The 16,091-nt window shown below is 37.7% G+C and overlaps 1 protein-coding gene across 3 annotated transcripts in view; it reads left to right on the top strand.

The window, feature by feature from the left end:
• LOC103033149 (RNA-binding motif, single-stranded-interacting protein 3) overlaps positions 1-13,158 on the top strand; it is a 105,741-nt gene extending 92,583 nt beyond the window's left edge. The window contains exons 8-14 of one of the 3 annotated variants that reach the window (XM_049472906.1): positions 220-263; positions 1,869-1,965; positions 2,990-3,040; positions 6,435-6,548; positions 8,450-8,539; positions 9,552-9,661; positions 10,843-13,158. In XM_049472906.1, the coding sequence (XP_049328863.1) occupies positions 220-263; positions 1,869-1,965; positions 2,990-3,040; positions 6,435-6,548; positions 8,450-8,539; positions 9,552-9,661; positions 10,843-10,846 (510 nt within the window). In that variant the 3' untranslated portion in view covers positions 10,847-13,158. The remainder of the gene's footprint in view (positions 1-219; positions 264-1,868; positions 1,966-2,989; positions 3,041-6,434; positions 6,549-8,449; positions 8,540-9,551; positions 9,662-10,842) is intronic. The other 2 variants (XM_049472907.1, XM_049472905.1) reach the window with 2 other exon arrangements.
• Positions 13,159-16,091: the final 2,933 nt, after the last annotated feature.

Below are 16,091 nucleotides of genomic sequence, written 5' to 3'. Positions count from 1 at the left end.
GAACAACAACCAAAACAAAAAGACTGAGAAGAAAAGAGAAAAGAGTTGTTGTATTATATATTTATAAGCACTTCATTACTTCTTTATGTAGAGATTAGTTTTTTTTTTCATTTATTTTAGGGAAAAGATTATGAAAATGTTTAAATATATACACATTATTTCAGTCATATAAACATCATTTGTATGTAAAGCTCCAGTATGTATACGTCTCTGTTGCAGACCGGAGTGACATTAACATACGATCCTGCAACTATGCAGAATGGGTAAGCTCCACAAACACACATACATTAATATTTATGCTGTGGCTGCAACAAATAAAACAGGTTTCATTCCTAAATTTTTTACGATATGTATATAAAAATCCTGTTGACGTAAATTCCTCCAGCAGTGAGATCTATTAGCCTCTATTAGAAATTAGAAACTCCAACAAAGTGAATTCTTCAAGCCCAGATACCTAAACACACAAATTACACCCATTTTCAGCAAACCAAGACACCCAGACACAAATCCTTGGTCTAGAAAGCCAAATGCAAAGCCACCTGCAAGCCCAGACAACCCAATGCCCAGTCATCGGCAAGCCCAACCACCCAAATTGTTCAATCAATTGAAAGCCCATCTGCCCCAAGAACCAGCCAATGGGAAGCCCAGCTACCCAAATGCCAAGCCACCTACAAGCCTAACTTCCCAACTTGCCCAGTCAACTGCAAGACCAACCACCCAAGTGCCCAATCAACTAAAAGCCCATCTGCCCAAATAACCAGTCATTGGCAAGCCCAACTACCCAAATGCCCAGTCAACTTCAAGTCTAACTACCAAAATGCTTAAAATGTCAATGGTAAGACCAACCACCCAAAATAACCTAGTCAACTGCAAACCCAACTACCCAATTGCCAAGTTAATCACAAAAGACCAACCGCCCAAATTTCTAGTCACATGCAACACCAACCACCCAAATAACCAGTCAATAGCAAGCGCAACCTCCCAAATTGTCCAGTCAATTGAAATGCCCATCTGCCCCAAGAACCAGACAGTGGCAAGCCCAACCACACAAATGCCCAGCCACCTACAAGCCCAGACAACCAAATGCCCAGTCAACTTCAAACCTAACTACCCAAATTATTAGTCAATGGCAAGAGCAACCTCCCAAATTGCTCAGTTAATGGGAAGCACATCTGCCCAAATAACCAGTCAATGGCAAGACCAACCACCCAGTCACCTGCAAGCCCTGAAACTCAAAAGCCCAGTCACCTGTAATACTACTAATGCTACTGGTCACCTGCAAACCAAAACACTTATTTTCTGACATTCAAACACCCCATTACCTCCAAGCCTACTATCTTAAAACCCAAATATTAAAATTGACCAGTCACTTCCATGCATATTCATCTAAACGACCAGAAAACCAACCAAACAGACATTGTGAAAGCTAAACAACCAAAAAAACACATACTGTATTTCATTGTTGTCCAATGAAAAACAAGTGTCTTCAAAACAGCAACTTTACAGGAGAGAGAAAATAATGTTTTAAATTTCAGTGGAAGTCAATGCAAATTTCAGGTCTTTATTAAGTGTTTCCATTGATCCGTTCATTAAGAAATGTTGGCAAAGTGTAAGGGAGAGTTTTCTGTTTAAATTATGAAGTAAACTAAAATCCACAAAAATGGAAATAAAAGTTTTTCATTGGACACAACGATTTGCTCCAACACTCAACTGCTTGTAAAACCAAACAACCAAACAGTTTAGGAATCACATCCTGATCTTCTATAGTTTGATGCTGGATGAGGGTTTCAGTGTGTTTGATATTGGTCTAAAAATACTACTTTTCTCCCTCTCTCTCTCTCTCTCTCTCTCTCTCTCTCTCTTTTTAGGTTTTATTCTTCTCCATACAGTTTTTCTTCTAACAGAATGATCGCCCAAACCTCCATCACGCCTTTCATCACTGCCTCACCCGTCTCCACATATCAGGTATAAAACTGTGTGTGTGTGTGTGTATGATGAGTGTGTGTGTATGATGAGTGTGTGTGTATGATGAGTGTGTGTATGATGAGTGAATCTGTTGAAGGTTACTGTGTCTCTCTCTGATTAAACAGCTGCTGTAAGCTGATTGATCAGAAACTGAGCGGATATTAATCCTGCTGTTCTAGAAGCTTCTCCAGCTTCATGACCTTCAGCCTTCACCTCTCTCACATCTCCATCCTTCAGTCCACGGCTCAGAGAGAGCCGCTCTGCTGCAGGAAACGGCTTCATCAGCTCTGAAATACTGGATATATAACAGCACAAAGAAAGAGAGAGTGAGGGAAGAACACTGGATACAGGATATCTGAGACTATATGACCTATTTTAGTGATTTATAGTGATCTATAGCCATCAACCGTGCACCGTGCAGCTTGATTTACGGCGTGTCAGTGTTCCTTTGCTATCGTAACGATGGGAAAAGTACACCTTGCACGGCATGAAACGAGCAAAAGGTGTAATTTTGTACTCTTAATTATTCTTGGGTGTATTTTGGGTGTAATGTGAAATAAACCAATCAGAGTGTCACTTGCTCATCATTCCCTTTAAGAGTTTCTGACTTTGGTGGATTGCTATTTTAATGGTGTGGCTACCTGGACATGTCCAACAAATGCTTCTCAGCAAAAGAAACTTAAAAAATAAAGGTTAAAGAACACAGCGTCTGTTTATTTGCTGCGATTGATTTACAGCTTGATTTATAATTCTGGAACTCGAACTCTGAGACAGTTATTCCAGCTTTTCTGCAGCAGACAGGTTTTATGGGTGTGATGATGGTGGTTTATGAATCATTATGGTTAAAATGAGAGGAATAAATGGCTGTTTTCAGACCGGAGTAAACTAAATGACTCTATAATGACAGTAAACATATTCAGTATAATGCAGTTCTGTGCAGACAGCTTACCCACAATGCCTGTTTCTGAGTATTTTACCCACAATGCCTGTTTCTGGGTATAAATGTGTATGTTTGTATCTGCAGGTCCAGAGCACATCATGGATGCCCCATCAGCAGTACGTTATGCAACCGACTGTAAGTGTTCCTCCATTCTAACTCTAAACTATATAAAACTATATCTGATTTCTATTTAATTTAACTTAAAATAAAAGCTTAGAAAAACACATACAAAACAAATACAATTTTTATTTAACAAATTATTTAAAAAATGCTGATTTTCTGTACTGATTAAAGGCAATGCTTCTACTGAGTTCTGATGGCTAAGAAAATCTGCTTCTGATTAGTTCTAATTAGTTGGGGTTGCTGAGTTCCGATTGGTTGGAATTATAGCTACTAAGTACCAATGGGTTGGTTTTGTTAATACCAGGTTCTGATTGGTTGGAATTGTTAATACCAGGTACTGATTGGTTGGAATTGTTAATACCAGGTACTGATTGGTTGGAATTGTTAATACCAGGTACTGATGGGTTGGTTTTGTTAATACTGAGCACTGATTGGTTGGAATTGTTAATACTGAGCACTAATTTGTTAGTGTTAAAGTTAATGAGCACGGATTGGTTTAGCATTGCTTATACTGAATACTGATTGGTTTATCATTCCTTATACTGAATACTGATTGGTTGGCAAGGCTAATAATGAGTACTGATTGATTAGAATAGCTGATACTGAGTCCTGATTGGCTGGAATTGCTGATACTAATTAAGTATTGATTGGCATTGCTGATACTGAAAACTGATTAGCTGGAATTGCTGATACTGAGTAATTATTGGTAGGCAGTGCTGATAATATGTCCTGATTGTTTTTAGTTATTGCTAATTTTCTGATTTGTTGGAGTTATTGCTACTGAGTTCTGATTGGTTGGAGTTATTGCTACTGAGTTCTGATTTTACATCATTGGTTGTAATACCATTGACTGGTTGCTTAGTATTACTGATACTAAGCACTGATTCATTAGAATTACTCCTTCTACGTACTGATTGGTTGGAATTATAGCTGCCGATACTGATTTGATGGCCTGACTGCAGCTGAGCTCTGATTGGTTAGTATTACTGCTAATGAGAACTGATTGCCTAGTTCTGATTGATGCTACTAATACTAATTACTGCTAATTAGTACTAATTGGGTGCCATTGCTGTTATTAGGCACTGATTGGTTGGCTTATCTGTACCTGTATATTTATTTTTTGAATCTTAAACTCGGTGTGTGTGTGTGTGTGTGTGTGTGTGTGTGTGTGTGTGTGTGTGTGCACTGTTGGTAGGCTCATTTGTGAGGAACAGACTGTAATTCTGGAGCTGAGTGTATAAATGAGGACCACCATGTGGCAATACACACACACACACACACACACACACACACAGTCTGTCCTCATCTACTGGCATCATCCCAGCTTGTCATTACAGGGCAGTAACCAGACGTGTGTGTGTGTGTGTGTGTGTGCGCATGATGGAGAGAGGGAGGGGGAAAATCCATCCATCTAGACATGATTCTCATCACACACACACACACACACACACACACACACACACACACAAACTCCAAACTCAAAAGTGTGTGTGTGGGATTTTTACACACCTCATGGGATTCTGACCCTGACCAATCACTCCAGGAGGACGCTCTGATTGGATGGAAAATATGGAGTCAGCCAAGCGTGTGTGTGTGTGTGTTTGTGGCAGCCAAGTTAAGTGTGTGTGACGTTTTTATGAGGTGAGTGCATGAGAAGTGAAAGGTGATATTTTTGTCTCTGTACTCTCTCACACACACACACACACATTTGAGCTGCACACAATTTTACATTACAGGAAGTGTAGGGGGCGCTCTATAATACTCTATAATGTTCATATGATCCACAACACGCTCAAGCGTAGGGGGTGCTCTATAATGCTCTATAATGTTCATATGATCCACAACACGCTCATTCTAATAGACTGTAATACACTACAGAAAGTGTAGGACGTGCTCTATAATACTCTATAATGTTCATATGATCCACAACACGCTCATTCTGACAGACTGTAATACACTACAGGAAGCATAGGGGCGCTCTATAATGCTCTATAATGCTCATAAGATCCACAACACGCTCATTCTGACAGACTATAATACACTACAGGAAGAATAGGGGGCGCTCTATAATGCTCTGTAATGTTCATATGATCCACACGCTCATTCTGACAGACTGTAATACACTACAGGAAGTGTAGGGGGCACTCTATAATGCTCTATAATGTTCATATGATCCACAACACACTAATTCTAACAAACAGACTGTAATACACTACAGGAAGCGTAGGGGGTGCGCTATAATGCTCTATAATGTTCATATGATCCACAACACACTCATTCTGACAGACTGTAATACACTACAGGAAGTGTAGGGGCGCTCTATAATGCTCATATGATCCACAACACACTAATTCTAACAAACAGACTGTAATACACTACAGGAAGCGTAGGGGGTGCGCTATAATGCTCTATAATGTTCATATGATCCACAACACGCTCATTCTGACAGACTGTAATACACTACTGGAAGTGTAGGGAACGCTCTATAATGCTCTGTAATGTTCATATGATCCACAACGTGCTCATTCTGACAGACTGTAATACACTACAGGAAGCGTAGATGGCGCTCTATAATGCTGTATAATGTTCATATGATTCACACGCTCATTCTGACAGACTGTAATACACTACAGGAAGCGTAGGGGCTGCTCTATAATGCTCTATAATGTTCATATGATCCACAACACGCTCATACTGACAGACTGTAATGCACTACAGGAAGCATAGGGGTGCTCTATAATACTCTATAATGTTCATATGATCCACAACACGCTCATTCTGACAGACTGTAATGCACTACAGGAAGCATAGGGGTGCTCTATAATACTCTATAATGTTCATATGATCCACAACACGCTCATTCTGACAGACTGTAATACACTACAGGAAGTGTAGGGGGCGCTCTGTAATGCTCTGTAATGTTCATATGATCCACAACACGCTCATTCTGACAGACTATAATACACTACAGGAAGAGTAGGGGGCGCTCTATAATACACTATAATGTTCATATGATCCACAACACGCTCATTCTGACAGACTGTAATACACTACAGGAAGCGTAGATGGCGCTCTATAATGCTCTATAATGTTCATATGATTCACACGCTCATTCTGACAGACTGTAATACACTACAGGAAGTGTAGGGGGTGCTCTATAATGCTCTATAATGTTCATATGATCCACAACACGCTCATTCTGACAGACTGTAATGCACTACAGGAAGCGTAGGGAGCGCTCTATAATGCTCTATAATCACAGACTGTAATACACTACAGGAAGCGTAGGGAGCGCTCTATAATGCTCTATAATGACAGACTGTAATACACTACAGGAAGCATAGAGGGCGCTTTATAATGCTCTATTATGCTCATATGATCTATTCTTTCTCTCTCTTTTTCTCAGGGAACAGTGATCACTCCATCATTGGAGCACAGCACTGTCTCCATGCAGCCTGCACACTTGATATCTCCTCTAACACAGCAGATGAACCACTTAACACTGGGCTCTACCGCTAGTGTGAGTACATTAGTGTGTTTTTGATTGTATGCATGTGTGTAAATTTTGAAGTTCCAATGTTGACGTCTACTTATAGAGAATTACTGAGAGAGTAACCTTTTATTTTAAAGATTTTGAGTAAAGGATTGAGAAACATATGAAAACATCTGCTAAGAAAAACATTCTGTACAGTTTATAACTCTCAAATTTTAGTTATCAAAAATTAAAGTGTCTACTTGTTCTGGCTACGGCCCTTGCCACATCTCCGTAGCGAGGGCGGCATTAACCAGTATAATCCAGATTCTCCTCCATTCTTTGCACAACCACCAAGCTGATTGGCTCTTTTCGTGAGTAACTATTAACCTTAAAGAATCTAAGTAATCTCATATGAACCATGAACTTTTTAGGGTATTAAGAACCATTGATTTCATGGAATCTGATGAACTATTAACTATGCTAAGGAACTGTTGATCTCAGTGAGTCAGCATTGAGATCTCTTATTATATTAGTGCATCTGAAAAATTGCTATATCATTGAAAAGTTACTTTATTTCAGTAATTCGGTTCAGAATGTGAAACTCATATATTATATATGTATTAAACACAGAGTGATCTATTTCAAGTTATTTTAATGTTGATTAAGATTATGACGTACAGCCAATGAAAACCCAAAAATCAGTGTCTCAGGAAATTAGTATATTATATAAGACTAATTGGTACTTTTGTCAGTGTGGGCAGTGTGCCAAATCCTTCTGGAAAAGGAAATCCGCATCTCCATAAAAGACATGTCTCTCCAAACCATCACTGATCATCAGTAAATTTTACATTTCATTTAAAGTAAATGAAGGGATCAGAGTCTGGAGGAAGAGTGGAGAGACACACAGTCCAAACTGCTCGAGGTCTAGTGTGAAGTTTCCACCAATCAGTGATGGTTTGGAGAGATAGAGGATTTCATTTTCCAGCAGGACTTGGCACACTGCCCACACTGCTAAAAGTACCAATTAGTCTTATAATATAATATTCTAATTTTCTGAGACACTGATTTTTGGGTTTTAATTGGCTGTAAGACAAAATAATGAACAATAAAAGAAATAAACGCTTAAAATAGATCACTCTGTGTTTAATACATCTATATAATATATACATTTTACATTACAAAACTGAATTACTGAAATAAAGTAAATTTTAACTATACAACTTGTCTCACACACACACACACACACACACACACTCTGTTTTAGTGTGTTCACGGTTTAATTCGATCAGTCGTCGGTCCCTCCCTCCACTTCCTGTCTTTGTCTTTTTCACAGCAGGGAGTGTGGGCGGTTAGTGTGTGTGATGAGTGTGTGTAGAGAGTGTGTTAAGCAAATAACTCTCAGCTCTATCACACACACACATACTCACACTGCCCCCTGCAGCATAAAGACAGAACTGCACACACACTTGTTTAATTAAAGGGTTGATATTAAATAGATTTAAATAACAATATTGGGCTTTTTATCATAAATACAAGATTATCACAGTATTTGCTGTTACCCAGTAGAATTTTGAGATAGTTATCTTTCTTTATTATTCTTTATACTATTCACTTTTAGCAATGTATCAGTTTGACTGGCTGCAAAACAGCAAGAGCATGATGCTCCCACCCCCATGCTTAACAGTTGGTATAGTGTTTATGGGTTGAATGCCTTACCTTTAGTCCTTCAAACTTTTCTTTTATCATTGTGATTATCAGCTCAGTCTTTCTGTCTATAAAATGTTGAGAATGTAATTTAAGTTTAAAGGTGTTAATTTTGGAGGTGGAGCTCCTTCAGTTTCCAGTTCATGGCAGGAATGTTCCTTGGTGGTTCTTCGATAGACTTCAGACAGACAGTATAACTGATGAGATGAGCTGATATCTCTTTATCTCTCTCTGTGTTTCAGTATATGACGACTGCAGCCACTGTGGCTCCTATGCAAGGAACATACATTCCACAATACACTCCAGTGCCTCCATCTGCTGTATCTGTAGAGGTAACACACACACACACACACAATAAATAACATACACACACACAATAAATAAATAACATACACACACACACTGAAATAAGAATCAATCACAATAAATGAATAAACGGAATATGAGTCAAAACAATAGACAATTAAAAACAGACTTGGTTCTGGTGAGTTTAGGTGAGTCTCACTTCAGATTCAGATGAGCTTTAGGTGAGTCTCAGGTGAGTCACTTGTGAATTTTAAGTGAGCCTCAGGTTAATTGTACACAAGCCTCAGGTGATTCTCACGTGAGTTTTAGTTGAGCCTCAAATCAGTTTCAAATGAGCTTTAGGTGGGTCTTTGGTGAGTTTTAGGTGAGTCTTTGGTGAGTTTTAGGTGAGTCTTTGGTGAGTTTTCGTTGAGTCTTAGTTCAGTTTCAGATGAGCTTTAGGTGAGTCTTTGATGAGTTTTAGGTGAGCCTCAGTTTAGTTTCAGATGAGCTTTAGGTGATATTTTGGTGAGTTTCAGGTGAGTCACAGGTGAGTCTTAGTGAGCCTCAGGTTAGTTTTAGATGAGTTTTAGGTAAGTCTCTGTTGAGTTTTAGGTGAATTTCAGTTGAGCCTCAGTTCAGATTCAGATAAGCTTTAGGTGAGTCTCAGGTGAGACACAGGTGAGTTTTAGTGAGCCTCAGTTTAGTGGTAGTCTCTTGAGAATTTTAGGTAGTTCAGTTTTAGATGAGCCTTAGGTGAGTCCCAGGTGAGTTTTATTGGATCCTCAGTTCAGTTTTATGTGAGCCTTATGTAAATCTCAGGTGAGTCACAGTTGAGTCACAATTGAGTTTTAGGTGAGCATTAGTTCAGTTTCAGATGAGCTTTAGGTGAGTGTCTGGTGAGTTTTACTAGAATTTTAGTTGAGCTAAAAGTTTAGGTGAGCCTCAGATGAGTCTCTGGTGTAACAAGTCACAAGTCACAAGTAAGCCTCAGGTGAGTCTCAGATGAGTCTGAGGTAATCAGTATTGCACTAATGTAATATATTTGTGTATGTTCAGGGCGTGGTGACAGACACATCATCACAGACATCACAGGATATCAACACACCACAGCAACAGATCACCGTGGAGACCAGCGACCACCTCCCACCATACTCCTACCAGTCTAAGTATGCACTAACCTCATATACTCTATATTCCCTAATGTTCATACATAACCTTTCTAATGAGGGCTACATTTACCTTATTTAAGTTACACCCAAGTTGATGTAGGCGTCCCAATACAACTGTCCATATGGTGCAGCTGCAAAAGGGGACTGACTCCAAACTGATGCAAATGGGTTTAGAAAGGAGTTTCTTTTATAAAAAGTTCTTATATATATATATATATTTTCTCCATTTATTTAAGCTGTAAAGGGGGACTGACTCCACACTAATGCATATGGGTTTGGAATGGAATACCATTTCTTAAAAGATAAAAACTTTGGTTTAAAATGGGACGGTTTAAATGTATTATAGGTTTACATACATTTTAGTCCATATAGTCCATATAGTGTAGGGGGACAGACTACACATTATTGTCTATAGATTTACAATATGATGTTATAAATGTGTAGGTGTCCCAATACTATTGTACTATTGACTCTATATTATTGTATTGTACTATATGAAACGTGCTGTTGGTGTTATGTGTAGGTGTACTGATATTTTCGTCCATATATTTCATATAGTGTAGGTGCAAAGGGGGACAGACTACACATTATTGTCTATAGATCTAGAATATGATGATATAAATGTGTAGGTGTCCTAATACTATTGTCTGTACAGTATAGCTGACTACACACTAATGCATATGAGTTTAGAAGACTGTAAAAAGTATGTGTCCCAATATAATTCTCCATATTGTGTACCTGCAAAGAGGGACCGACTACACACTGATGTCTATTGGTTCAAAATGGGAATAATGTTGTAGGTATATTAATATGTTTTCTCTATGTAGTGTAGCTGTCCATTTCTATATAACATAGCTGCAAAGGGGGACCAACTCCACACTTAAGTATATGATTTAGAATTAAATGTCTTTTATAAAAAGCTCTTAAAGGGAAAAAAAAGCCTGTGTCCAAATATGTTTGTCCATATAGTGTAGCTGCAAAGGGGGACCGACTACACACTGATGCTAATGGGTTTAAAATGGAGGATATAAAAGGACCTGTTGGTGTAATATGTAGGTGTAATGTCTATATATTTAGAATGTGATGATATATATATGTATATATATATATATATATATATATGTGTGCAGTTGTCTGTTTTATGTATTAGACTAATTAGTGATGTGTTTTTATCTCAGATAGCGTGTGGAGCAGGGGAATGTACCGGCCACAGAGTTGCCTTTCCTGGGCGTCAGAGCCGAGACCAACTGGACTGGTTTCCAGTTCATGAACTCAGACAAAGCAGGACTACGGAGGAAATGGGGGCGGAGTCTGTGTTTCATCATGTGACCACATCGTCGGATTGAGCTGGAGTTTTTATAAAAACTAAAATAAAAATAATATTGCAAAAAATGATAAAAATGTTGTACACAGTAGATGAAGCTTATTTTTTAAACTTAGTAGAAAAAGTTAAAAGTTAAAACAGATTAAACGTCTTCCTCAGAAATGAAGCTACACTCACTTTTAACTCGTCTTACGTTGCTTACAGTTCTGGTTTTATAGAGATTTACGATTTAAAAAACTGTTTTCTCGTCTTTGTTGCCTTAATTTTGAAGGTTACAGCTGTTTTTAGTTCGGCCTGGTTGTGTCGTGTTCTATTGTTCTTCACTAAAAGAGAGATTAAAACAGATCCGAGAGAAATTACATCTTAAAAACGCTGTACAGATTTATCAGAGGATTTCTCCTCTTTATCTGAAGAAAACGTTGGACGCTGTGATGTGATGATGATGTTGTGATTGAATGTTAAGGAGGAAGAAGACTCTCATTCGGGACTGCAGTATGTCTGTGCTTCAATGAGATTTTAAAAATGATTTTAAGTGGTTTCTTTTTACTTTTAGGGGAAAAATGCTGCAATATATATATTTTTTTTATTTCGTTGTCTTTACAATGATATTTTTGTTGTTTCACTGTATGAAATTGTCTTTTATTTTTTAGCTTGCTTAGCTTAAAATACTCCATAACAAAAGAGAAGGTAGGAAATATCCAGTATGTATTAAAAACTTGACCAAAATCAGTAGTACATGTACAAAAGTGGAGAGTGGAGCACAAACTAACTCTAACCAGGATAAAGTACAGCTTCTAAACATGGTGGAGGTAGTTACATTATCTATAACTCACAGTGAGAGCTAACCAGGATAAAGTACAGCTTCTAAACATGGTGGAGGTAGTTACATTATCTACAACTCACAGTGAGAGCTAGCCAGGATAAAGTACAGCTTCTAAACATGGTGGAGTTAGTTACATTATCTATAACTCACAGTGAGAGCTAACCAGGATAAAGTACAGCTTCTAAACATGGTGGAGGTAGTTACATTATCTATAACTCACAGTGAGAGCTAGCCAGGATAAAGTACAGCTTCTAAACATGGTGGAGGTAGTTACATTATCTATAACTCACAGTGAGAGATAACCAGGATAAAGTACAGCTTCTAAACATGTTCTGATTCCTCCCCAAGACTACGGTTGGTCTTAATTGCAACTTTAATTGTTTGATTGGTTCTAATGTCCATCTCTTTAGTTCTAAAACCTAACCCATTACTTCGATTGGTTTTAGTCTTCATCATATCTGTTCTGAGACCTCCCCAACACTGCGATTGGTTCAAACTGTTACCATGTTTGTTATGATTGATTTTCTCCTTGATTTTAATTGGTCCTATTGATCATTTGGTTGTTTTTTAAGTCATTTTCTTTACCATAATTGGTCCTAATCTCGACCATGTTTCTTGTAAGAGCTCCTCATGGCAGTAATTGGTCTAAATTGTTATTTGTTCAAGTACAACTGGTTAATTTTTAGAGGCTTTCCAGGACAGCAACTGGTCTAAATTTCCACCATGTTTCTACTTATTTTTTGCTTTTATTGAGACATGTTTATTTTCAACTGCTGCATTTGTAAAAAAGAATTTTATTTCTAATTTTCTCCCGTTTTATCTGGCCAAATGTACCACCCATTCAGCTCGCTGCACTCGGTTCTGATACATCAGCTCACAGACGCAGCCTTGTGCTGATCCACATCACCCTAGGAGTGATGAGGGGAAAGAGAGAGCGCCATCTACTGTACCCACGCAGAGAGAGAGCAAGACCAACTGTGCTCTCTCAGGGCTCCAGCAGCTGATGGCAAGCTGCAAATAGCTATTTTATTAAACGCGAGGTGACGAAACTCAGAGATGTGCATCCGGGCGGGACTAAAATTACTAGAGGACCTCGATTACAGGAGTTCAGCGAAAAACAGTAGATAATTCAGCCTGTAATTTTTAGTTTTTTTATCTCAGAGGACGTCTAAGAAAAACACATACATGGAAATAAAATCAGTGAGATTATAAAATCACCCCCTGAGATCATTAAAGAGAAAATTACAGTAAACCTTGTATTTATAATGCCTTATGAATGCATTCATAGTGCATTATATGACATGCATAATACCTTATAATGACTGTAATAAGCCTGTATAATAACTTGTAAGTACTTACAGTGACATTCATAACACATTATAAACCACAGGTGTAAGGGTTTATAAAGAAAGGGCATTACAACACTACATTGTACAATGATCTTATGAACAGATATTACAAGGCATTATAAGCCCTTTCTTTATACACCTTTATACTTGTAGTTTATAATGTGTTATGAATGTTGCTGTAATTCCTAATGAGTTATTATACAGGCTAATAACAGTCATTATAAGCTATTACGCCTGTCATATAATGCATTATACATGCATTTATAATGCATTATGAATACAGGGTTCATATGAAGTGTTACCAAAATTACTACTGAACCTCCTGAGAAACTAATCCTGTCTTTAGCTCATCTAATAAAGTATTTACCGAATCCCTGTAGGTTTTGGTTGGTGCTCCACTCTCCACCACTGCAGGAGCTTCTGGTTCAAACCGAGCAGCAAAAGCAATAGAAGAAATTGTTGACAATTTCTGTAGTTTTTTCTGAAATGCAGCTTAAAAACAGCCGTTTTATACCAAAGATGAAGAAACTCTTCTGTTTTTATCCTGTTCAGAGTGTCGTCCTTCTCGCTGTTGTTCTTGTTCTTGATGTTGTTGATGAAGATGATGATGATTGTGTTGCTGCAGCTCTAATCACTAATGTTTCTCACTCTGACCTCACCGACCACATCTCTATTTCTATTCTCTCAGTTCATTACTATCTCTCACCCCTTTATTTCAGCAGGTCATGAACTTTAGTAGATGTACTGAAATCAGAGGAACTGTGTCTCACCTGATCTCTCAGGTGTTTCTCACTGATTCATCTTCCATCAAATTAGTGAAAACCACGTGTGGAGTGTGCATGACACATGACAATAAAGAATGATCACATGTCCCAAAATCACATGTTCTCAAAATACTGTTTTACTGGACTTTAATATCCTGAGAAAACACTTGATATTTTAAGTTTATTTGGGTTTAGTATTCTGTTATATAGAGTTAATTACAGGTAGACACTCTCACTGATCACTGACTTTATTAATGTTTATTCTAATGTTATATAGAGTTAATTACAGGTAGACACTCTTACTGATCACTAACTTTATTAATGTTTATTCTAATGTTATATATAGTTAATTACAGGTAGACACTCTCACTGATCACTGACTTTATTATTGTTTATTTGGGTTTAGTATTCTAATGCTATATAGAGTTAATTACAGGTAGACACTCTTACTGATCACTAACTTTATTAATGTTTATTTGGGTTTAGTATTCTAAAGTTATATAGAGTTAATTACAGGTAGACACTCTCACTGATCACTGACTTTATTATTAATGTTTATTTGGGTTTAGTATTCTAATGTTATATAGAGTTAATTACAGGTAGATACTCTCACTGATCACTGACTTTATTATTAATGTTTATTTGGGTTTAGTATTCTAATGTTATATAGAGTTAATTACAGGTAGACACTCTCACTGATCACTGACTTTATTATTAATGTTTATTTGGGTTTAGTATTCTAATGTTATATAGAGTTAATTACAGGTAGATACTCTCACTGATCACTGACTTTATTCTTTATGTTTATTTGGGTTTAGTGTTATAATGTTATATAGAGTTAATTACAGGTAGATACTCTCACTGATCACTGACTTTATTAATGTTTATTTGGGTGTAGTGTTCTGTTTTAATGTTATATAGAGTTTCTTAAGGTAATATTTAAAAATATAGAATTTTATCCTTTGTTTTTCTTTTAAAGGTTTTTATTCAGATCTTTATTTTTTGTGTGTATTTTCTGTATAGGTGATGTATGGTTTCAGACTGCAGATGATGCTGTTTGTGTTTCTGTGCTGCTTTTCTCTCTTTTTATTGGTCAAACAGCCTGAATCCACCCTGAGCTCTACACTCAATGAGCCGTGACCAACCAATTTGTCCACCTCAAGCATTCCGGGAGCCCATCCACTTCCCCATTAACAGCTAGCCTTGTTAGCCGAGACTGGCGTGTGTGTGTGTTGTGTGTGTGTGTGTGTGTGTGTGTGTGTGTGTGTGTGTGTCTGTGTGTCTGTGTGTGTGTGTAGTGAACAGATGATATAGTTATAAAGGCACATTTTCCCTTTAGTTAAAGACCCCATATAATATGTTATAATATCACTGACAGTTGGCTGTGGAATGTTTAGTAGTGAGTAGTGAAATTTCACGACTGGACCTGAGAGAGACCCATTCTTTCACTAATGATTGTAGAAGCAGTCCCAGCATGCCGTGCTGCTTCACTCAATATAGTTTAGACAGACAGACAGACAGACAGACAGACAGACAGACAGACAGATAGATAGATAGATAGATAGATAGATAGATAGATAGATAGATAGATAGATAGATAGATAGATAGATAGATAGATAGATAGATAGATAGATAGAAATTGATACACTGACAGACAGGTAGACATACATAGATAAAAATAGACAGACAGCCAGAGACAGACAGATAGACAGACAGACAGAGAAAGTTAGACTGACAGATAGACAAATAGAGACAGACAGACACACAAACAGAGAAAGACAGAGGCGGATAGATAGAGACAGACAGACAAACAGACAGAGATGGAGGGACAGAGACAGAGAGAAAGACAAACAGGCAGATATATAGACAGACAGACAGCTAGAGACAAACAAAAAGATTGTGATAGATAGACAGTCAGACAGATAGACACAAATAGATAAAAATAGATAAACAGACAGACAGACAGGGACAAAAATACAGAGACAGAGAAACAGAGATGGACAGACAGAGACAAATAGACAGAGGCAGACAAACAGACAGAGATAGACAGAGACAGATAGACAAACAGAGACAGACAGACAGAGATGGACAGACAGACAGAGACAAATAGAGACAGACAATTTTTCAGACAGTCAGATAGATAGATAGAAATTGATACACTGACAG

The sequence above is a fragment of the Astyanax mexicanus genome, unplaced genomic scaffold, assembly GCF_023375975.1.
Source record: "Astyanax mexicanus isolate ESR-SI-001 unplaced genomic scaffold, AstMex3_surface scaffold_31, whole genome shotgun sequence".
Lineage (NCBI taxonomy): Eukaryota > Metazoa > Chordata > Actinopteri > Characiformes > Acestrorhamphidae > Astyanax > Astyanax mexicanus.
The sequence above is the reverse complement of the archived record's forward strand: the minus strand, read 5'-3'. Positions and strand labels throughout refer to the sequence as shown.